We start from the raw sequence: 24,074 nt of genomic DNA, 5'->3' as shown, positions 1-24,074 counted from the left end.
GAAGCTCTCTCATATCGTGGGAGAGAGCTCCTTCATGGCATCCACACGTAGAGCTCCCACTTTGGATGCTCTAAGGATATCTATAGTCATAGAATCTCTCCATGAGCTCTTTCATTACATCATTCATATTATGTCAAAAGTAAAAAAACTTTACACATCTATCCACTATAAAAAAAACTTCTCAACAACTTCTTCATAAGTCCTACAATTTTTATTATATATTTTTTACCTCTCCTCCCTATTTTATATTATATATAATTAATTTTTTATAAAATTTAAATTCATAACTTTTTTATAATATTCTCTCCTTCCTATTTCTCATATTTTTGTTTTTAATATTTTATTATTTTTATTTCTTTAAACAGAAATAATAATAATAATAATAATAATAACACTGTATTCCTGAATCAATGAAGGAATTCGTGGAATCCATGTCAAAATGCTCTAAGAGCATCAACTGTCATAAAATTTTTCAATAAATTCTTTTATTATCGTATCTATGCCATGTCATAAGTAAAAAAATTTTACATATCTCTCCTATATAAAAAAAAATTATCAACAATTTCTTTCGTAGATGTTACAATTTTCATTATATATATTTCTCATTTTCCTATTCTAGATTATATATAATTAAATTTTAATAAAATTAAAATTTACAAATTGTGAGGGAGCTCCTTGAATTAACGTTTCCTATTTTTTAAATATTTTAATATTTTTATTTTTTAAACCTGAAATAAAAACATTTAATATTTAAAAAAAAATTGAAGAAATGGCTCCTCCTGATTAACTATGGGAGGGAGAAGGTCAATCCACGTCGGAAGACAGTGGTGAGGTGGCGCATTATCATTGTTCCAGTGCAAATCACGTGGCGAAATTGAGCTTTAATGTCTCCCGTTTCGCCCTTTTTCTCTTCCTCTCCCTACTGCACCAGCTTCAAGCCTTCAACGGTCAAAGACGGCCATGGAGACTTTGGAGGCCGCCGCCGCTGCGCCGGCGATGTCGTCTTTCCCGTCTCCGTCGTCATCCTCCTCCTCCGAATTCGAGTTCACCGTGTCCGCCTCCCCATCGGCCTCGAGGTGCTCCTGCCCGGCCGACGAGCTCTTCTACAAGGGGCAGCTCCTCCCCCTCCACCCCTCCCCCCGCGTCTACATGGTCCGTGCCCTCCTCCTCAGCTCCGCCTCCACCTCCTCCTCCTCCTCCACCGCCACCTCCCGCAACTCCACCGCCAGCTCCTCCTCCGCCTTCTCCGCTGCCGACCTCCTCCTTTTCCCCGACAGCTGCAACTCCTCCTCCCGCCCCAGCTCCGTCGCCGAGAATGACCTCGGCCGTCTCCCCGCCTCCGCCGCCAAGCGCCCGACCACCGGCGGCGGCACCAAGTACCTCTCCTCCCTCGCCACCCGCTTCTCCTCCGCCTTCCTACACCGCGGCGGAAGCAAAAAGTTCGACTCCGTCGACGTGTCCCCAGCGGCACCGCTGATGCCGGTGTCCAAGCGCGCGATGGAGGTGATCAAAAAGTACGTGAAAAAGGTGAAGCCGATCTACGAGATGCTCCCCGCCATGCAACAGAGGAAAAAAAAGACCACGGCCTTCTCCTTCTCCGACCGGCTTTTCCCAGGCAAGAAGAATACTCCTGCGGCCGGTGACAATGCGGCGGCCTTCCCGCAGTCGTCCTTCTCCGGGAACCTCCTCGACCGCCACCCGCCGGCGAGGAAGAAACGGTGGGCGGCGAGCTGCCCTTCCTCCATGCGATCTTCCCCGAGCCATTCCGGCCTGCTCTACGCCGGCGCCGCACCGCCGGCGTTTTCTCTTCCTTCATCCTCCGCGGAGGAACTGCAGAGCGCGATACAAGGCGCCATTGCGCACTGCAAGAGCTCACTGACGAGATCGACTAACCACGACGAGATCGCCGCCAGATCTTGATCCCACCACCTCCTCCCGGTCTTCTTCTCCACGCTCAATTACACCACGCACCATTGTCCGTGCTGTTCCTGTGTGTTTCCCGATCTCGCGTACTCTTTTGGCTCTCTGTTATCTTTCTGATTCTCTGCAAATCCACTCTGATCTCTATCATTTAGTTTAAAGATACAAAATAAAAAATAAAAAAATGAAGATGACCAGTTTTAAAGGTTGATGCATGTATGAACTATCATTGGGTTCGACTACCTGAGCTTGCAATAAAATAGAACATGTCCAGCTAACTCTAAATTTGAATGCCCGCTTACCATTGGATCTCGTTACGTATGTATTAAAGATGATGACTGCCGACAAGGGGGTGCAGCAATAAATTATGCGAGCAACGGGGAAGAGGCGTAGCCTTTTTTGTAATGGTTTGTGTTTGTCGAGTTGCGAGACCGAGGAGCATGGCGATGCGTGCGGGGGACCGCATACACGTTCCTGCTGGAGGCTCTTCCAGTGTAGTACAGGAGGAGCCTCGCATAACAGCTGTGTTTTTAGGATACTCTTAAAGCATAATAAAGAAGTAATAATAATTTTACCTAAACCATGTACGATATTTAGTAAAAAAAATATGATTCATATGCAATCACATTTCTTTAGAACATGATTCTGCCTTTAAAGGGAAGGTTGAAAAAAAAAAGAAAAAGAGATCCTAACTCAACTTTTGGGTTTATGGTTAACTATCGGAATTTTTTTTTTTTTTTGAAAAAAAAAACAAAGGTACCATCTATTCAGCGCCCAGTTAGTGACTCATCAGATACCTTATATTCTGACATTCTGTCTCATTTTGATCATTCGTTTCAATGCAGCAAGCCAGAAGTTGCACTCGTCCCAGTCGCTTGTAGTCAAGATCACCTATCGAAACACATCAAATTTTCAATCACCGTGATAATTCATATTTGTGCATCTTACCGAGCATACAATGAAGCGACATAGATAGCAAGTTCAGTATGATATACCCTTTCAAGAAGGCATCTTTGCAAAGCTTTTAAATTATTAGGGTTTCCATAACAAGGCTAGATTTGGATAATGAGGTGATACTTTGTGATCAACTGGTTGGAGAGGAGTAGAACAACCACCATCATAAAACTATATACCATTCCTTTTAGCAACAAATCACCTTTAAAATTATTAATAAGCAAACAAAATGGAGTATCAAGATATTGGGTAATTGTGATGGTAAAACATGACCATTAATTTAATGGAGAAAAACATTGGGAAAAAGCTACAATCATTGCTGCAGGAGTTTTTTAGCTGAGAAATTTCCTGCATCTTTAAAGAAAAATCAGACATATTTAATAAAAAAAAACTAAAACAGGGAAAAATTGTTATAACTCTTGAAGGTTAAACAAATTCCTATTGTCTGATTAAAGGACGAAAGGAAATATCTCATAATTAAAAGTTTACCTGAATATGCATTGCGCCAGCAAAATCACCACTATCCAATGCCAGGCAAAGTTGAATAAGTTTTGCAGCAGCATTAGGAGAGATATCCCTGCTATTGAGTTTTACAAACAAGGAGCCCATTTTCCTTGAGTTATCTTCAATTTCCCGCTTTTTAGATGGATGTGCATTAGCTCCTCCAAGAGCTGCTGAAGTTTCACTGTATAGTCTTGTCAACGTGGTAACAACTGGCTTCAACTCGGCTGCAAGAAAATGCGTGAGAAGCATGGATGTTAACAGAAATCAACCACTCTATGATAGCATAGGCAAACTTGTCAAGAACAGATACTTAGGAAAAGCAAATTAATTTTAAATCATTATTTGCCAAAATTTAAGTATTATTACACAACAACTTGGGCATATCAGCCCCAAAGTAACTACAGACGGAAAGATGCCATAAAAGACTAAAGTTTACCCTACACTTTCAGGTCTCTCTTAAGTGAAGACAGGACAGAACTGTCAGGATTCAACTCCCTAAGCAGCCAATATTTTGGCACGCCTTGGGTCAATGTGAGCAATAAGGACAAGTTGTTAATGAAGGAAGTAATTTGCAATCTCAATTAATACGATGCAAAGAAGTCAAAGTTCATCTAGATCAAAGTATCCCATAAAAACCAAGCAATGGCCAGCGAGATCATGTTTATTTAGGCCAATGGACGCCATGCAAGACATTTTTTATCAAAGCAACTATGTAGAAACTTGTGTATCTTGTGAATTATAAAATTAATTTGTTTTATATTATCCAGATTTCAAGAACGGTATATGAGGTCCATGCAGGGGATATAACCACGGAGCATTAGGTGATCGCGGATCGGATTGGTTCGATTATTAAGGTAAAAAACTATCCGATCCTATTAGATCATATAATACAATAGCAAGACCTATATCCGGTCCTATATCCGACGGTTATTATGTATCAGATATCCGACGGGTTGCCAATTATTTGAATATCCGACCCTATATCCAATGAAATATAAAACAACAAAAAAATAAAATATTTTAAAATGATAATAGACATTATTCATTACACGTTGTAGCTGCTACAATGTGTAGCAGTTTATTGGCAGTAACTACTACAACGTGTAGCAACTTATCGACAGTAATTGCTACAAGTAGGGGTGATCGCAGATCGGGTTGGTTCGGTTATTGAGATAAAAAATTATCCGATCCTACTAGATTGGATAATGCAATATCAGAACCCTACATCCGGCCCTATATCCGGCGGATTTTTTTTCAGTTCGGTTCGGGTCGATATAAGCGAGTTGGTCGGTTTGACGGATTGACTATTCACCCCTATTAGGTGCAATGAAGCAAGGGCAATGAAACAATTTTTTTTTCCAAATATTTCTTGTGTTTCCTAATCCTACATTACCAGAAACTCCAAACAGAAGTTTGGTAGGGCAGAATGCAGGGAAATTGGAATGATTTATTCCCTCCATGATTCCATTTGGATGTTTGGATGAACAATTTGATGAAGAATTATTCTTCCGAGGAATGTCTCATTCCATACTACTTTTCAACTCTGCCAAATATAATATTACATATTATTTCAAATCTAAAACCGACATAACTAAAAAGAGGGAACTGAACAAGATTGTATGTGTTGGATAGAATGAATGGACAAGGTGGACTGAACAGAAGGTCAGACGAATCAGATAACCCACAACCTCTTTTGACAGCAAGGGGATTGAATGAGCAGGAAGACCGAACAAAACAGGCAAACTAGACAGACCAGGTTGACTGGACAGAAAGCACAGGTCAAGCAAGAGATTTAGGCAATCTCAGGGGGGCGTTTGGTATGAGCATGAGAATGAGAATCGGAATGGGAATCATTGTATTGTGGAATGGGAATGTGTATGAGCATGGATATCACTCTTAAAAGCAATGTTTGGTTAGTTGCATACTTTCTATCGAAATAAATCAATATTTCCTTTTTTATCCTTAAAGGAAAATAAGAGAAAAAAATTAGATGTGAGAGAAAGATTAATGTGAGAGAAAAATATGATGAGAGAAAATGATGAGAGAGAAAGTGTGATGAGAAAGAATGAAGAGAGAGAAAGTGTGATGAGAGAAAATGAAAAAAGAGAGTGTGATAGAAGAGAGCATGATGAGAGAAGATGAGAGATAAAATATGATGTGAGAGAAATTATGATGGGAGAAGATGAAGAGATAGAAAATGTAATGAGAAAAAATGAGGGGAGAGAGAGTGTGTGATGAGATATTAAGGAGAGAGAAAGTATGATGAGAGAGAAAGTGTAATGAGAAAAAAAGAGAACAGTGAGTGTGATGGGAGAGATTGAGAAGAAAGTATGATGAGAGAGAAAATGTGTTGAGGGAAAAAAAAAGAGGGAGTGTGACAAAAGAAATTGAGGAGAGAGAGAGTGTGTGATGAGAGTGAAAGTGTGATGAGAAAAAAAAGAGAAAAGAGAGTGTGATGGGAGAGATTGAGGAGAGAGAAAGTATGATGAGATAGAAAGTATGATGGAAAAAAAGAAGGAAGAGAGTGTGATGGAAGAGATTGAGGAGAGAGAAAGTACGATGAGAAAAAAGAGGAAAGAGAGTGTGATAGGAGAGAGAAAGTGTGTGATAAAATGATGAGAGAGAAAATATAATAAGAGAGAACAAGGAGAGAGAAGTGATATGAAGAAAAAATAAATAAATAAATTTTGATATTTGATATTAAGGGAGAAAATTTTAGTTTTAGGTCAAGGGTATTTTTGGAATAAGAGAATATTTTGATTGATGAAAATAGGATAATGACTCATTGAAGGGGAGGTACATGGGAATGAGTTATTACCCAATTTCAAGGATTCATTCCCTTATTTGTATTCCTATTCCTATAATCCAAACATTAACAATGACAATCAATGATTCTCATTCCCATTCCCCACTTCTATTCCCCTAAACCAAACGCCCCCTCACTTGACCGAACTAGCAGAGCAAGAAGGGTTGGGAGAACTAGAGTTCAAAGGACAATCTGGCTAGATAGGCCGAAATGGTGAGCCAGACTAACAAGTTGAGTGGGGCTAGCCAAAGCAACGAGAAAGATCGTGCAGGTTGAGTGAGCTGGACAGGTTGAACAGAAAGGACAGACTGAAAAGGCACAAGTGAGATAGAGAAGGCTAGATGGATCATACCAGGTGGGTTGAAATAGACCAGAAAGACCAATCATACCAATTAGGATTAGCGGATTGCATAGGATAAATGAACTGAGCAAACCGAGTGAACCGAATGAGTAGGTAGCAGCATCAAGCAAGTCAGATAGGTAGGCAGATCATTGGGAGCTGGATAGCCAGATGGACAGGACAAATTCAACGAGTCAAATGGATCAAGGGGTATTGTGCCACACAAGAGCATTGAGCATGTTGGATGGACTAGACAAGCTTGGTGAACCGAAATAAGCTAATAAACAAGGAGAGGCGTGCAGCTGAACAGCTAGTCTTGTTGGGAAATAGGCAAACCAAGCATGTCCAACTAGGCGAATGAATCAAATTAGATAGATGAGCCCAAGATAAAATGAACTATTCCTTATCATACCATTCTGTCAGTGCAACCCAAGAATGAAATGGATTGTCCCACATATCATGGAATTCCCATTCTTATCCTCATACTCATTCCATTTGATTCTGCTACCTTCCATTACATCCTACTAAACAAGGCATAAGATCTCATCATGACCAACTTTCACACTTGTAAAGGAGCTTCAAAACATAGGATAGGGATTTAATGCCCCACTGAATAAAACACTTAATAAAATCACCTCATACAACGGTTGTGGACCAAGCCAAACATGACAGAATTAGAAGCCTGGCCTGGACCAATTGCCTAAAAGGACATTATACTTGACATATATTTGACTAAAGCAACATCTACTGCAATTCCTTACTGACACGCAAGATTAGGATATTTTGGGGAATCTTGGTAACCAATAAAGCTCAACAACTATGGAAGATTAAGCCAAGGGCGGAGTTCAACTTTGAAGCAATTAAGCTAATGTCCAAGTCCGCTATTTTGATTAGAAAGACACGACAAGATTAAATAAATGTACCTCTCTAGACTCACTAACCATATCCAATACAGGATGGGATCGGTCGCATCAAGATAACTGCAAGATATGCGAAACAAGCAACATAGGCTGTTTTCAATGGTTAATCAGTTAATGAATAATCCAGTGCTTTAGTATAAGATAACCAAAAGAAAGAGATGGCAATGAATAAACATCTGACCCAAATAATAAGTGAAATGGGGCAAGGATGTTTCAGTCGTATCTAAATGACATAATGCTCTCAAGTCATTGGTATGTAACCAAATAATATTAGGATGCAAAATTGATTTCGTCCAGAGACTGAAAATTACCAGACACGTTTGATGTATCAGCTGTTTGCACTGTAGGTGGAGGGGCTGAAGGAACAGCAGGTGGCTGTGATGGTGGTAGTTTTGTAGGGCTTGAAGGTTGTGCATTACTCATGCCAGGTGTATGGGCAAAATTTGGATTAGGAACCGGCATGAAACCCATTTGTCCTGTGGCAGGTTGAGTAAATCTGTTCCCATTGACAGCTGTTGGTTGAGATCCACCAATACCATGTGAAGGATTAAATGAAGGTCCAGATTGATAAACAGAATTGGCAAAGCTCTGAAGAAAAAGAGAAACCTTGGTGAATCACAAACAATCATATACTGAGTAGGAAAAAAAAAACTAAGCATACCGGATATAGCTGAGAACCCAAGCTAGGTTGCTGGTATTGTTCCACATTTCTAAGAGCTGCAGGAGCTGCAGGTACAAAAGGTTTTACTGTTGGCTGTGAGGCAACAGCAGGTGGAGTTTGCTGTGGTCAAAATAAATAGTACATCAGATGAATTCATCTAAAAAGGAGAAAAGACCTCCCAAAACTAGTACTACTACACATGTAATAGAAGAGATGGAATGTTTGATATGTGCAAATTTGATGTGGAAAAGAAGCTACCATAGCAAAGGTATATCATTACACATATGCCTTCAGAAGAATTTGTCAATAAAAATTAATCTATAACTGACAACTTGTAGACCCATTGCACTAAGAAAATCAATATGTCTTGTAGTGTGAGGGTCTTCCAGCTCTCTGCTAGTTTATGAAATAAGAAGCCATGTTCAGCCACCATAAATTATACACAATCCATGATCATATCCCATAAGAATAAAGCACATACTGACTACTAGAGTTTGTTAGCACCAAGTTTTAGCTCATAACATTAGAGAGGCCATCAGGCATAAAAGAAAAAGTTTTAGGTGAGAATTCAGTTAAGATTTCAGTTCTAAAAGAACACTGGAATATGAGTGTGCAACTTATTCTATTTTATCATATTGATAATACAAAGAATAGTCTTTTAAATACCAATCCATGTCAGAGCTTCAGTCCCCAGAAAGAATAATTTTGGCATCGTACTGTGTCAACACTCAAAACGCTTCAACATGCATCAAAGCATACTGAGATAAATATAAATAAATTTTGCTTCTTTAGTTACCTTCATTTAGTTGATGTTCAAAACATAAGCTTACAACAAGTCATATAGTCAATTGAATTAACTTTTGTAGTAACATGTCGTGCTCACTAGGACTGTAAATGAGCCGAATTGAGCTCAAGCCAGCCTAGGCTTGAGCTCGGCTCGGCTCGACTCGACTCTATACTGGATTGAGCTCGAGCTCGAATTTTTTATTTTTTTATTTTTTAATAAATAAATTAATATATTATATACTATAAAAATATATATTGTTACTAGCTCGTTTGGTTCGACAAGCCACTGAGCCGGTAATAATTAAGCTCGAGCTCGGCTTGAGCTCGGTCAACTTCGAGCTCGAATCGAGTTTTGACCGAGCCACTCACGAGCGACTTGACTCATTTGCACCCCTAGCGACAATAATCATGCTTCAACATCTGAAAAAGCATGCAAGATGAATGCAAATAGTTTTATCATTTATTGCTCCACTGTTTACATTTTTTATAAACAAAATTATGTTAATTAAATAGTAAAATTAAAAGTTATTTCAATGCATATCACAATAAATTCTTGCCGCTTCAATTTTCTTCTACTTGGTTTGTTTACTTTTAAATATAACACTATAGAAATTAAATAATCGAGTGAAAAATAAGTTTTTAAAAAATGTTTTGACACACATTGGCATAAGCAGTATGATGGGCGTAGGCAGTGTTTGCTGTGCATTGGCAACTATGCAGGTAAAACCAAACCCAAAGCACAGGAACTTGATTGACAATACTACTTAAGGCCAAGTTTTTTAAAATGTTTTTTAGTAGGAAAGATGTATAACATAACAACCTTGATGTTTGGGAATGAAAAGGAAAACTTAGTTGTTAAGTATTGAAGTTTAAAAATAAAATATATAATAATAATAAATAGATGAACTAAATCATCGAAGTGAGGACACTGAATTAAAATCAGATTGGATTCAAACTAAATCCAATTGGTAAGCGCGAATATAAGGATTTCGTTGGTTCAAATCGGGATTGATTTGGAGTTGATTTGGCCATGTTATGGCCAAACCAAATTTAAGATTTAAATTGATCATGTCGGTTCTTCCCTTTAATTTTTCTATTCCACGACTGTAGCAATCCCACCGCACACCACTGCGATGCCTCCGCTGATCCCTCCCTTATTTCTTCTTCCTTCTTTTCTTCTCCACCGATTCTTCTTCTCCTTCTCTTCTCCAACGGCAGCAACATTGCAGCCCTCCCCTCTTCTTCTTCTTAGCCATCAAAGCAGCAGCTGCTGCTGTCTTTTTCACCTCCAACGGTCAACAACAGCAGCTTCTAGCTGCTGCCCTTTTCCAGCCAACAGCCGCCTTTTCCTTTCCCTTGCTGTCCCGGTTTCTTGGCAACAACTGTCGGAGCTCATCGGAGCTCTCAGCAGAAAGGCCGTAGCTATTGTTCTCTCCCCAACAACAAGAGCAGCAGCCCTCCTCTCTGCTTCTTTAGTTGTTTTTCCAACCAACTACAGCCATTGGAGCCCTGTCAGAGCTAGCCGTGCCCGCCAGCGAAAGGGTGCAAAGGTTCTCCTTCCTTTTCTTTCATTGTCTCAGCAGATTTCTTCATTTCGTTTCCTTCTAGTATTTCATCCAACACCAGCAATTTCTCTCATCCAGTGATTGATGCATTGCTTCAAGTGAGGACAATGGTGCTCCAACTGATTGCTAAAGCCAAGAGGAAGAGCCACCGTTGGCTCCTCATTTTCCAAACTCTAAGGTTATTGGTTGTATGATGACCAATTGAAGGTAGCAATCGATAAAATTAGTATTTATTGATAGCGAGGAATAATGAATTAATTCGAATTAATGACGATTCATTATATAAGTTTGATTGGCTCGAGAATTTTTTATCAACGAAACACCTTCGTTGGTTTATCGATCGAAGGAATATTACAAGGTAGTGGGATCAAAATTTGATCCATCTTGTGTTATTATTTTATTGGATATCAGTGTAATTATTTGAGTTATTTTTGTATTATACTTGTAGATATGAGTTTGAGTGAAGCATAGAGATCTACTGACACTCGAAGATTTTGTTGTATATAAAAGTGGGTACATCTATCCTTTGACTCACAAATAATTATCTATGAATAAACAGAGAAATTGATTATATGTATATGCTTGTATAATTGTTTCAAAAAGGGGATTCAAATAATATTTAAAATAGTGAAATGAGGGTTTAAAATAATTAAATCATTGGAGAGTAAATAATTGATGTTATTTCCTATTCACATGTGAATTTCATATGAGAATTAAGACGGGGAAGGTTGTTTTAAAAATTAAAATGAATATTCTAAATTACTCTTCCGTTGATACCTATCTTTATTTTGTTTAACCTTCCATATTCCATACTATTGATATTCTATACTATTGATACTTGCACATTTTTATTGTATAACTTTTACTTGCAAACCTTATGATGATATTTTAATGAATTAACATTATTCACCTTAAAAGTTGACTTGGGTTGGTCGTTTAGACTAATCGGTAAGACCTGCAAATTGAACAATTGTGATAAATAGATAAAATGAAATTCTAAAAGTGAAAACTCTTAGTCTAGCCTTATACTAGAGTACCCAACCACACACATGAGTCGTGGTGGCGTGATGTAGCCTATGGTCAATATTTATTTATGCGATGACACTTTATTGTTGTAGATAACCGGTGAGGCTTTTAGCCCGTACGTTAGATAACGTATGTCATTATTACACTCTGATATATTAGCTCCAGTTATTCACTTCTTAGTTGATTTATCAAAGATCATTGATATACATACCGATACTCACATGATTTATGATATTTACTCATGTTGATAGTATACCATGAGGACCTATATATCTACTGATTAAATAACAAGAATTGAAAAGTTATCTTAATTGATAATAATAAATGATGATAAAGTTGTGATTCTAAATTTCAATTTAAAAATGATACATGATTATACATATATATTGCTGAATAAATGGAGAATTCTAAGAAGAACTTAAAGTTGTAATAAGAGATTGTGATTTACTCTACTTCTTTGACCTCTTAAATAAGATTAAATTCATGCACATCTATTCTGATTATCCACTTAGTCAATTAGTTTACTATTTGCTTTCTTTGGTCTCCAAATTGCCGGCACAGGCATCCTTCTGATATTATAGTCGATTTCAGCTTTACATAGAGTTGCTTACAGATCTCAACCCATTGATCCTCAGTTTGTATTATTTTTATTTCGTTGTATTTACGTTTTGTTTCATATGTTGCTTTATCCGTATAGGTTTCCTTGTATATAACGTAAATGTTATAAATAAATAAATTAGATGAATTTCTTGATTATCTTGAGTATATGGTGTCTAGGTCTCTTTTAAATATATTGTCAGCAAGTGGGGTACCGAGAATGATACCCCCGAGGCGTGACATTAGTTATCTTGAGGTTGATCAAAGAACAAAGGCAGCATAAACACTAACACATTCATAGCTATTCCTAGATATTAAACAATTACCTGCATAACCTGGTTTGTTTGAGGTGGTATAAACATTTGAGTTGGCTGCAGTGGTTGAAAAGTAGTTGGGATGCCAAAATCAAGAAACTGCGATTTAGGTTGCAGTGTCTGATATCCTCCGTATGCAGTACTCTGGTGATATCCTTCAGCATATTGAGTGCTGGGAATATTGTGATGGGGTTGGGGTAGAGGCTGGGTAATGTTCTTGTCCTAAATTTGTAAACACAATTCAAGTAGAAGAGTGTTGTAGCTTATGCAGAGATATTTCAGAAAGAGAGCAATAACAAGACAAGATTTTTCTAGTATAAACCTGATAATAGTTCTGTGTGTGGTCTGCGATACCATATCCAATGTGATCTGTGCCACAAGCAGCTTCCGGTGGTTGTGTGGAAATTTCAGAGCTCAGAGTTTTGGGTGCCCCCTTCTCTAGTAAAGAATATTGAGAGAACATAAAAGGAATGTTTATACCATCTTCAGAAAAAGAAGATTGAACATCAAAACAAGAGCCAAACATAGAAGAAAATAGAAAGGATGAGAATAGAAAACAAGATCTTAGATGTACAATGCCTAATAACATAAATTTGTGTTCTACTTCCTGGTGGATAAGATAATGCAAAGAGGCTAAATTAAATCAATAGGTTTATAATTTGGGACATCTAAGGCCCATGATAATTTGAATTATTAAAAAATCAAGTGAAATTATAAGGTCGCTCATTGGGCAAACAGAGGCAATTAACTGACAAGTAGATGCTCACAAATGCCAAGCTAAAGGTTTTAGCAGAAACTACAAATTTATGCAATGTAAACACTACAGGAACATGGAGGTAAATGGTCAACCTCATAGTGCACTGAAGATCAATGACACAAATTTTAGGAAAGAGTAACTTATGCAGAGTATATGGGTGTCAACAAAACAACAGAACTGCATAAATAAACCAATTATATTTTAAGCAAGAAAAGACAAAAAAAATATCTATGGAGATTAATAACCTTCAGCAGATAGAGAAATTCGATCTCTCAATATAGCAAGCTCGTGCAAAGGTTGGTCTGGTTCCAAAAGTTTTAAATACTTCAAAGCAGTAGCCAGAAGCCCTTGATTAGCCAGTAATTCAGCATAATTCTCCACAAGCTTAGACAAAGAAGCACTAAACTGATTATGCCCAGTTGCAAGGGTGAGCACAATAGTCTTTTCCATCAAATCCTATCACAAAGCAAAGGTTCCATCAATGCTTATGATTTCTAAAAGTGAAAATTCAACATGTGAATTACCTGAAGAAGATCAATGAAAGTCCTTCCATCACTATCAGACTTCAAACCATGAGACCAGATCTCCACAGTTCTATCAACATTCCCAGCACAGATATAGCAGAATGTAGCAGCAAGTCTATTTCCGACTGTCAAAAGTCTTGCAGCTAGAGTATCACACAGGACAGTCCATTCGTCTTTTCTGGCAAACTGTAATGTAATTATAATCAAACATATCAGCAACTTTTTGGTAGTATACATGATTGACGACTGAGCAAATCAGCAATTTTCTGATAGCAAGGGATAAGGATCATAAAATAACAAATGTACAATGATGCGGACTAGAAGACACGACACTCGGTATGCATCTACATAGAGAAACAATTATAAAGTTGCGAATTTCCTAGCCTCACTTGAAATTGTTGCAGCTTCTATTAGTCGATCTTACTATGGAGTCCCGGTGATGTATATTAAACATAGGATACAACTACAAGCATTCAGAAAAACATTTGCATTCCTCATTGACAGAAATAAACTTTTCCGTAGAACCAACTGTAACTTGAAAGCACATTTTTTACAATGCATGTATCAAATTGAAGCTGTTTTCACATCATGGTCAAGAAATACAATTTGTCCAATCTCGTACGATTTCCTGATTTAGGCTTGTTCATAGGAATGCTACTTGATATTTATTGCATATACCAGAACATATGTTGCTTGACCCAATAGCTATAGAATCTAAGTAGGACTTCATAACTTAACAGCTTAGAATTCCATGCCAAAGTTGACTGTGGATAATGAAGAGGAGCAAATGGACTGGAAGAAGATGGAATCAGGGTTATGATTATATCATTAGCTATGCTTTCTCCTAATGGACATTTTTGCTTGCTCACAAAGAAAATTTGACTTCCAGAAATGAACAAGTTAATGGAGCAACAAGCAAGGATATATAATTCACAGCCATCACAAGACGAATCTCCCTACAGTTTCCCTTGTAAAACCTTCCTCCAAACACCTCGCCAAAATCACATCCACACGGTCATTAACAAGAAAATATTGCACCAAACCTAGTGCCTCTGTTTAAAAATGTTGTCGTGTGAATGCCTCCAATTTTGAGTGGCATGGACCAAGTCTTTATACCTTGGTTATACAAGTGAATGGACCAGGAAGATGAGTATTTTTCCATTTGATTTATATTTTGTTCAACCTAAATATGTAACAATTAAATTTGTTGTCAGATAGGTGTTTTAGAAAAAGAGACTGAAAAGCTCCTCAAACTAAAAGGAAAGGCTCTGATTTCTTGTTTGAAATAAATTGACATGTATTGTCATTCACAATATCAGCACTTAGTCCTTGAAATTTTGGTGAACAATATAGATGCTTATCTCATAGGTGTGCTTCAAAACGTCTTTACTTATTTGTTCCGAATAGCTTCTAACATGTTCATAGACATCTTTGGTTTCAATTAGATTACACTGGCAAAGCAGGGAGATTACTCAGGGAACTAAGATTTGATGGAGGCAACCAAATCAAAGGATGTCAATAGCTCTTCCACTTGATTATATGAGTTTCAATATGTTACATGTAGTAGGAGAAACTGATAACTAGAAATCACATACATATAAAAGAACTCACTTAAACAATGCTGGGCTGATAAAATATTTAGCAAAGATTTATGAGCTCACCGTACATAGAAGAGCTAGTGTTTCCTTCCATGAGTTCAGAGGCCTGGTATTAACCAGGGACATGAGATCATTATTCACCATTGCAGTTACAACCTCAAAATGAATAACATTGAAAATCAGTACAATATCCAGAAAACACAGCAGAGAAAATAAAAATCTATGCATCCCTGAACAATCTAAATGAATACAATGGATAAGCTACTAACATCTTCATAACTATAGACAATATCGTTACATGAAACAGTAATACCTTCAGATATGGTGTCAGACTACTCTTAAGGTATAGATCACATGTACTTTCCCATAATGATGAACCTCCAGCATGAGCAATTACCAATGCATCAGCCATTCTATTTACAGCAATGCACTTTGAAACTGCTCCTTTGTAGTCACCAACAACCAAAGCACGTTGAATGCTATCATCAAATGAAGGATTCAAAGTACCGATGGGTCCTTCAGGTTCACTCTGAACCTGCTCGCCAATAAGAACATTGCTGTCCTGATCAGCTAAATTATCCTCACTAATCACAGGGTTGTTAAAGAACTCCTCCCCATTGTCAATAGCAAATGCACTTGCTTGACCTTCAAACATTGGAGAACTATCAAGACTAAGATTATTCTCTAATCGCTTCCCAATATTGTCAGTATTATCACTTCTCTCATCTGGTACAGTGAAACCAAGATGACAAAGCAACTTAGTCCTAGCTGTCCCCTCCTCATAACACATTATCTTTAAGAAATTCCATGTTTCTTTGTCATCTTCCAATCTGATTAAGTGAAACAAATGAACAAAGAAAATCAATTTCATAGCCAGTAACTTAAAACTTGTACAGAATACATACACAGAAACTCTTGATTTTAGTTCGCATAAAGCACCGAGTGAAGACTTATCCCCATTTTGTACTGCAGCTTCAAATTCAGTAGAGCGACTAACCAAACTATGCTCAGTAACTAGATTGTGAACATACACCTATAGAAAAAAAAGGAGAAATTCAATTAAAACACACTAAATAAGAGTTGACACTGTAAGGTCTGGTTTTACCTCTGATACAGAGTGTGCAGCTCCACCTGGAATTGATTGAACAGGCTGAAATGAAATAAGTTTGCCACCAAAACCAAATGATACACCAGTTGGACGCTTCAACCACTTTGGAGCTCTCAACTGTACTGAAAAGACGAGACATGTATGTATATCCAAGATAGGAACACTAAGATAAATCAAGGGAAGTGGAAACAAAACATACGGAGATAGAATGGAAGGAGAGCTCAAGTACCATTAAATTAGAAGCAAATTGTTGTTACCACAAAAGCATTCACTATGATCAGTTAAAGACAGTAACCCTTTGTATGATTGATTTGGAGTACTCATTTACTCTAATCAAATAAGTTATTGTCATCATCTTGATGTGGAGCATGTCAGTAGCAAACATCATGAAGCTTGTGTATTGGTCTTGCCCAGCCCCTTCCTTTCATAATAAGGACTTAATATTTTCTAAAAACTTGTACACTAATTTTAGAGAGAAAAAAATTGTATACTTTGGAAGACTCATTTTCACTAGTGAAACAAGTAATTGTCATTATCATGGTGTGAAGCATGATCACTATAAGTTATGAAGAAGTTCATGTATAGGCTTTAAAAGACTCCTTTGTTTCACAGTTAGAACTTAATATTTTCTTAAAAACTTGTAAAATATTTTCAGTGAAAATCTCACAACTCTTAATAGCTGAACTTATTACTATGGGTGATTTCAGGAATCAAATATACATGGGATTGTAACTGCTTTCAACAATCCAAAATAGACGGAATTAGGTTGGCCAACACTTTCATGCTGGATAGAATGAGCATGACATTAACTTAAATGTAGAATGCATTGACAGCCAGAGAAAAACTGCTCTATTAGAACTAAGAAACCAATTAGATAAGCCACAACACAATCAAGGTAGGAAAATATTAGAAGAAGCCTTATCAGTGGTGGGTAAAGCAACATACCAGGAGCACCATATTCACCCTCTGCAACTGCATACCTACTACAAGCCTTCAATATAAAAGTTCAGTTAGAATCAGAAGTCAGTTAATGGAAAAACGAAAAAATGACTGACTTGAGAAATGAATATCAATATTCTGGTGCTTAACATCTTTGACTACAGCCATATTGAACAAGAAGCCACATTTGAGCAAAACTAAAACCATCCTAGTAGAAGCAAGAATTTATGTTGTATTACCATGGTATTATTTGGAATAGGAAGCATTTAAGATTACCACTGAATCATCAAAGCAACAATGTTTGAACTTAAAACATGATCACATTTGAGGTATTTGACATTCAAGTATCTGCCCAAGAACCATGGATTTGTTCTCACATGAACCTTCTAACTATAGCATGTTCTGTAGTGGAATTTCCAAACTTATTAACAAAAGATCAACTTAACCATTTGACAACCAAAATTGATATCAAAATGTAGGTTTAAGTTACGAATCATGCCTGTAAGAGTTATTAAATTGGTAAAATTGCTATTGCAATAATATCTGTTTCCCTGATGTTCAGCTATTATAAAAGCAAGAAAAGAATAGATAGGTCAAATACATATAGATTAAAGCACATGTGGTTTATCTTAATAACCTGCATATTATTTGGGGAAAACTATGGTAAGTGATAAGAAAAAACAAGGTTTTAAAAAGAGGTTCAAGCATATGAAAATGTGACTGCCTGACAGATTTAGAGGACTGCATCGCAGCAAAACATAGTCCCTATTTGATATTCCGTTTAAAAGGCAGTCTGGTGGGCCATAGACAGGTGACCTCAACTCTTCAGTAAAGTCAGAATATTGATCTTCAAATGGAATTGAATGATTTAATGTCATATTATGTTGACACTTGCCAGGGTCCCAAGTGTGCCGAATAAATTTTTAATCCTACAATCCCCATATCTTTTTACTTTTTTACGTTCAAATATAAGTTTATAGTAACTAAAAGGTCATTCGCATTAACTTATAAATATCATTAGATATAACATATAAAGTATTACCTTTATTGCATATTTACATGACAAAATTGAAAAATGAATATATAGCTTATTTGAAATTTCAATTAAGTATGAATTCTATTTTAATCACGGAAGAAGCTTTTTAAGTGTACTTTTACCACACACTAAATTATTTTCACATAATGCACTTTCAGCACAAGGTGCATTTCTTAAATGCACTTTTCAAATGCAAATTGAATGCTAAACACAATCTATAAGAAATCATGAGTTAGGTGTTATTACCTGTATGTTGTATATTCCAACTTTCATATCATATGAAGAAGCTGATATGACTCCTGGAATCTTGGGATACCAGTGAACATCAAAGTTCCAGTTAGTGCTGGCTGGCAATTCACATACTATCTGCATGATAACAAAAAAAAAGGGGTCAAGAAATAGATTTTAAAAGCTGACAAGGATCAATTGGTCTGTGCATGTAAATTCAAGGGCATATTCGTTGAGGAATTGAGTGCTTGCATACCTCTCCAGATGTTGTGTCCCAACAGATTGTTCTATTATCCTTGGCACAGGTAAGCAAAAAAGAACTATCATAGGGACACCATGACATTGCGATTACACCTAATGAACACAGGAAACTCAATCACATTGAAAAAAACACTGGTACAAGATGTAACTTTCTAGTTTTCTTCTACATTGTAAGCAGTAAAACCATCTGAGCCGAGGAGAGCATATAACTTCCCTACTCTAACCGGGATTCTTTTAAGCTATATGAAGATAGAATTAGCCCAAATGTCCAATGAATCTAAAGATATGGAGATATTCTCATCAGCTTAAAATTTCCTTCACTAACATTCAAAAGCTTCATATGCTCCAATAGAAGTATTGCCATATTTCCCTTAGAAGAAAATGGACATATCTACATGGAAAACATAACTACAGAAAATAACTCAAGCTAAGCTATGTTAACAATACAAGTAGACATAAAACGGACGGAATGAAATTAATTCATAGAATTGAAACAGTTAGGCTGACTCACCTACCTATAAAAGTTGTGCACTGAACAATATGTTAATATCTTCTTTGTTCATTCATCAAAAGGGTTCTATGAAATGCATATATATCAAGCCATAAGCACCATCTGGAGTTGGCTACATAAATCCTAACCTCAAATGAACTCTTATGTAAAGTTAGATTGTTAATTATCCAGACTTAAATATGTTACATGCATGTGTTGACAATTATGAACCATTGATACTTGATAGGGTGAAAATTAGACAATTATGGCATAGTCACTCCATATATAAAACCTAGTAAAGCTCAGCGTATGAAAAATTTTAAGACATGGTACTTAATCAAAAGCCACATGCATACTATCCTGCCTCAAATGTTAATTTTATACCGACACTTTATCAGAGGATAAAATACTATAGCATCCAAGTATCTGATTATTTTGGCATCCAAACAGGAAAAAAACGAGCAATTCTGCTCTATTGTCCTTTATGCTTCTCAATTCAAAAGAACACATTGCTATAAAGAACATTTCAAGAGGGTTTACCTTCTTATTGATCACACACAAATCAGTCCTAAAAAAATCAGATTGATGAAATATGAGATGAGGAAATATATTAGCAGCATAAATTGCAGATTATCAGAATGATTTGCAAAGAAACAATAATAAGATGCTGGTCCCTACTATTTTCAGGATAAATTGTATGATTTCCTGTTAAACTAATTTTGTTAATAAACCCAGTGAAAAAGTAAGCAGTTGTAGAAAAATTTAAACATAAATAGATTGTGTGATGAAAAAAAGTCAGTAAAAGAACCTTTAGTGTGCCCCACGAACTCTCTTATAGGTGATAAAGTTTTTCTCACATCCCAAACCTGTAGATGGAGATAGAAAGAACAACAAAATGAAACACATGCAGACTAAGCCAGATCCTTTGCCTTTCTAATATACTTCAAAATAACATAAATAGAAAACCAAACAAAATCTTCAAGCCATGTGTTATTAATTGTATATAAGCTCTCATTAAAAAAGGAGAACCGAATATCTAAATTTAACAAAAACTAAAAATCTTTAGGTAGCCATCCTGTATAAAAGTAGCCACAATCATAAATCATATAACATGGAAAATTACTCTGAGAGAAGGTGAGCTATCATCATCTGAAGCCACAATTAACTGGGTAGACAGATCAGGGTTCCACTGCAGAACAGAGCACCTCCTTCTAGTTGAGTCTGCAAAACTGTAAGAGAAAACAAGAGATTAGTAATCAAATATTTAGCTTTTCTAAGTGTACAAATTTCCTAATTATGGGTAAATATATCAACCTTTTAACTGGCTTCTGTTGCCTTAGATCCCATACAACTGCAGTCATGAAATGTCAGATAAGTAAGTCTAAGCTACTTGAAACCCATATGAGTTATTTAAGTTAAAAAGAATCATGGTACGAAAAAAAACCTGTTATCCCATTATAAGAGGTGGATAATAATATATGTTGAAACTTAGGGTTCCATGAAACAAAGGACACTTCAGTTTGGGCTCCAGATCCAACACCCTGTCACAAAATATAACAGTAAAGTCTAATAAATATCAAATATAGGTTTTTGGAAATTGTATACAAAAAACCTTTAGTAATTCATAAGAATTTGTTAGACTTGAAAATTTCAACAAACAGGTTAGATGGAATTAAGTTGTAGTAACAACAATTAATTGCCATTAAAAGATAGAAATTATGGAGGCAGATAAAAGAATTATAAAATTCATTTGAGAGAGTAGTCGCTACTTGAACAAGATGATCATCCAACCAAACAAGTATTATTGTCATCAGAAAATAATTGCCAGAAAGCCTAAGGATGGACAACGTTTTCTGTAACCTTTCGCCATGCCAAACAGTAGTTCTATTTGATTTTCATACATCATAAATGGTCAAGAAGGGGAGTCTTGGCTCCCATCAGGAAGATCTCATTCTATGTGATGCCCTGTAATAATGTTGGTCTCAAAAGGTAGAATAATTCTCAGAAATTCACTTTCGACCTAAAGATTTGTGCCCCTCAAGATGGTCTGAGTTGATATCTAAACTCCAGGGAATTGATTAATATGTCTTTGTTTTATATAATATCTTTGAATGGTTTCACTACTACCCGATTCCAATTTTCAATGTTTGGACACTAAGAAATAGACGAAACACTGGATGAGAGGACATAAGCTTCTTCCAAAGATGTGAAATTTTTGAAATTTTCATATGAGTACCAGAATATAGAAAGACAGGTTAACATGCTGACAGTAAATACTGACAAACATACTGGATATGGTGTAATTTCCTGTGTTATTTGACCCACTAATCAAAGTCAAAACAGGGATTTAATAGCATTTTGAATCCAATGAAAATAATAGAATTTATCCAAGAAACTATGAGAAAAATTTTCATAGTAAGTGTAAAATTAATAATTTAAAGTGTTGCATACCGGACACACATTGTGCAGGAAAAACTATAACTTTGAAGGGGGAAAAAAAAAAAAGTAGTTCTATTGAGAGTGAGAAGAACCACTAAAAAATTAGTCATGTTTGTTACTCTTGTGTGCAGATTTTCAATAGGGATTTTATCAAAATCATTAACAGTTTTTCTTCCATATCAGATCTTCACGAGAAATATTAGCCAACTAGGAAAAATGGAATCTTCCCTGGTCACATAAAAGTTAGATGGAAAACAGTTGCATTTAACAACTATGTTTGCAGCAGACATCTGACTGTCCACGGGTGGATCCAAGGAAGGAGAGAGAACATTTTATACACATGGAAAACTAGAAAATGTGTGGTATACGCGGTGTTGTAATAAAAGAATTATCCTGACTTAGTTTATTTAACTTGACTGAGCAAAATAACAGCATATACCAAAGGGCCAACAATCTTGGACATTAAGTCAAGACTGATGTAAGAGCAATACAACAATACAAATCTGAGAAGTATCAAAAAAATGAATTTACATGAATTAGCAGTAATAAACAAAATGCTAAGTACCACAATTTCTGTCCAAAAGTATTTACTTAGATTTGTTTTTACCTTTAGAGATGGGAAATGATCTGGTTTTGAAGGGTTTGCCAGATCCCAAATGCAAAGCTTCCCTTCATCAGCCCCTGAAGCGAGTAGATTTGGTGACAGCGTGCTGAACTCCAGGCCATAGACCTGAATGATGAAACCGGCCCATCAAATTCATGGGCAACTAAACCATTCGACTTGAAGAATCGAGATGGATACTAACCGATCCCACGTGCATGTTGAGCTTCGCTACAAAAGCATTATTTTGTTCCTCGGGACTGCAAATGTATACGAAACATCAAAATCTCCACAATATCCGGACCTTATGCAATGCCGAGACAACAAAAATTTGAAAGAACTAAACCCAGACCACCTGATCAGCTTACGGGGATTCCAAACGCAGATGCTTCCATCGGGGTGACCGCCAGCGATGAGGCCAAGAGAGTACTCCTCCGAGGCGGAGGGAGGCTTCCCCCAGGAGAGGCGGTTGAAGCGCTCGTCGCTGGGGCAGGCCCCGACAACTGGGAGCTCGGGCGCGTCGGACTGGAAGTCGAGCTTGAAGATCTCGAGGTTGGCGGTGGCGCTGAAGCTGAGGTCGACGGAGCCGGCCATGGTGCCGGCGGCGAGGTAGGGCGCATCGGGCGCGAACGAGACGAGCGCCGACCGCGCGGCGCTCTTGATGCAGGCCATGGTGCGAAGCGAACAAGGTGGAAGACGAGTCCCAATCGGAGAAGCGACGGATCTCTGCTCGATCAAGGTAGGCGGAAGAGCCCTATGCCTGGGATCGCAGATCCAAATCGTCTCGTTCTTGAATCGCTCGTCTTCGGTTATGTGTAGAGATGGAATCACCGAATTCCATCGTGTGCAGGCGTGCAGCTCGCATTATAAGGGCGAGGAGGATGACTAGGTTTGAACTCGAATTAAAAATCAAATGACAATTAAATAGCGGACGCAGCTGAATTTAAAACTTTTTTAAAAAATTATCGAATAACGCAATTTCACAACCACCTCGGTTTAAAAAATATATATATTTGCAATAAATATATACTAAAATTTATGTTCGCAATAAATTCGTTTTCCATCCTCGTGTCGTAATTAATTTTTTTCAAATATCTTTTTAATTCTACTATTGTAAATTTATCTTACACACTTTCATAAATATTATTAAAAGGATAATTTTGCATACAATCCTTATTGGCAAACAAATCTTTACATGTAGTCCCCATCTATGAAAATTTTTATTTTCACTCCCCAGTCAAATATCTTTACCTAATTGCCCATGATATTTTTAGGTACAAAAAGTCTAAAAATCAATATAAATCTTCTTAAATTGAGTATATTAACTTAGAATCCAGTATATTTTCTATTAAATTGAGTACAATTCTTTTTTCACCTCAAAATATACTCGATTTTAGTTTAATGTGCTGAATTTAATAGGAATTATATTCATTTTTAGACTATTTGTACCGAAAAATATGAGGATTAATTTCGATAAAAAATATACTCGATCCTAGTAGAGTACTAGATTATAGTGTAAAGTGTTGAATTTAACATGAATTATACTTATTTTTAGACTTTTTATACTTAAAAAATAAGAGGGACAATTTTGATAAAAAATATACTCAATTTTTAATATAAAGTAGACTTTAAGAAAAATTATACTCATTTTTTGACTTTTTATACTCAATTTTGAAATTTTTGTACCTAAAAAAATTTGA

General features: G+C 36.7%; 2 protein-coding genes across 5 annotated transcripts; one reads left to right on the top strand and one right to left on the bottom strand.

Annotated features, from left to right (window-relative positions):
• Positions 1 to 835: 835 nt before the first annotated feature.
• On the top strand, positions 836 to 1,920 carry LOC122041603 (probable membrane-associated kinase regulator 1). Its single transcript, XM_042601348.1, has one exon. It carries the CDS (start codon positions 961 to 963, stop codon positions 1,918 to 1,920), a length of 960 nt encoding a protein of 319 aa, XP_042457282.1. The 5' UTR covers positions 836 to 960.
• On the bottom strand, positions 1,913 to 23,272 carry LOC122041601 (protein transport protein SEC31 homolog B-like). Of its 4 annotated transcripts, none has more exons than XM_042601345.1 (23): positions 22,730 to 23,272; positions 22,580 to 22,634; positions 22,381 to 22,503; positions 20,779 to 20,875; positions 20,649 to 20,685; positions 20,458 to 20,563; positions 20,143 to 20,200; positions 18,840 to 18,937; positions 18,602 to 18,721; positions 17,326 to 17,371; positions 16,378 to 16,502; positions 16,178 to 16,305; positions 15,586 to 16,102; positions 15,336 to 15,428; positions 13,675 to 13,860; positions 13,396 to 13,606; positions 12,716 to 12,831; positions 12,406 to 12,615; positions 8,106 to 8,225; positions 7,756 to 8,032; positions 3,364 to 3,602; positions 2,718 to 2,811; positions 1,913 to 2,044 (listed from the first exon to the last, which is right to left on the bottom strand). In XM_042601345.1, the coding sequence occupies exons 1-22, from the start codon at positions 23,044 to 23,046 to the stop codon at positions 2,719 to 2,721; spliced, it is 3,372 nt and encodes a 1,123-aa protein (XP_042457279.1). In that variant the 5' UTR covers positions 23,047 to 23,272; the 3' UTR covers positions 1,913 to 2,044; position 2,718. The 4 variants fall into 4 exon arrangements, with proteins under 4 accessions (XP_042457279.1, XP_042457281.1, XP_042457278.1 ...); XM_042601347.1 differs by having other exon boundaries at positions 1,951 to 2,057; XM_042601344.1 differs by lacking the exon at positions 1,913 to 2,044 and adding an exon at positions 2,223 to 2,442.
• Between the last annotated feature and the right edge of the window lie 802 nt (positions 23,273 to 24,074).

Source organism: Zingiber officinale, chromosome 2A (genome assembly GCF_018446385.1).
Source record: "Zingiber officinale cultivar Zhangliang chromosome 2A, Zo_v1.1, whole genome shotgun sequence".
Lineage (NCBI taxonomy): Eukaryota > Viridiplantae > Streptophyta > Magnoliopsida > Zingiberales > Zingiberaceae > Zingiber > Zingiber officinale.
The sequence above is the reverse complement of the archived record's forward strand: the minus strand, read 5'-3'. Positions and strand labels throughout refer to the sequence as shown.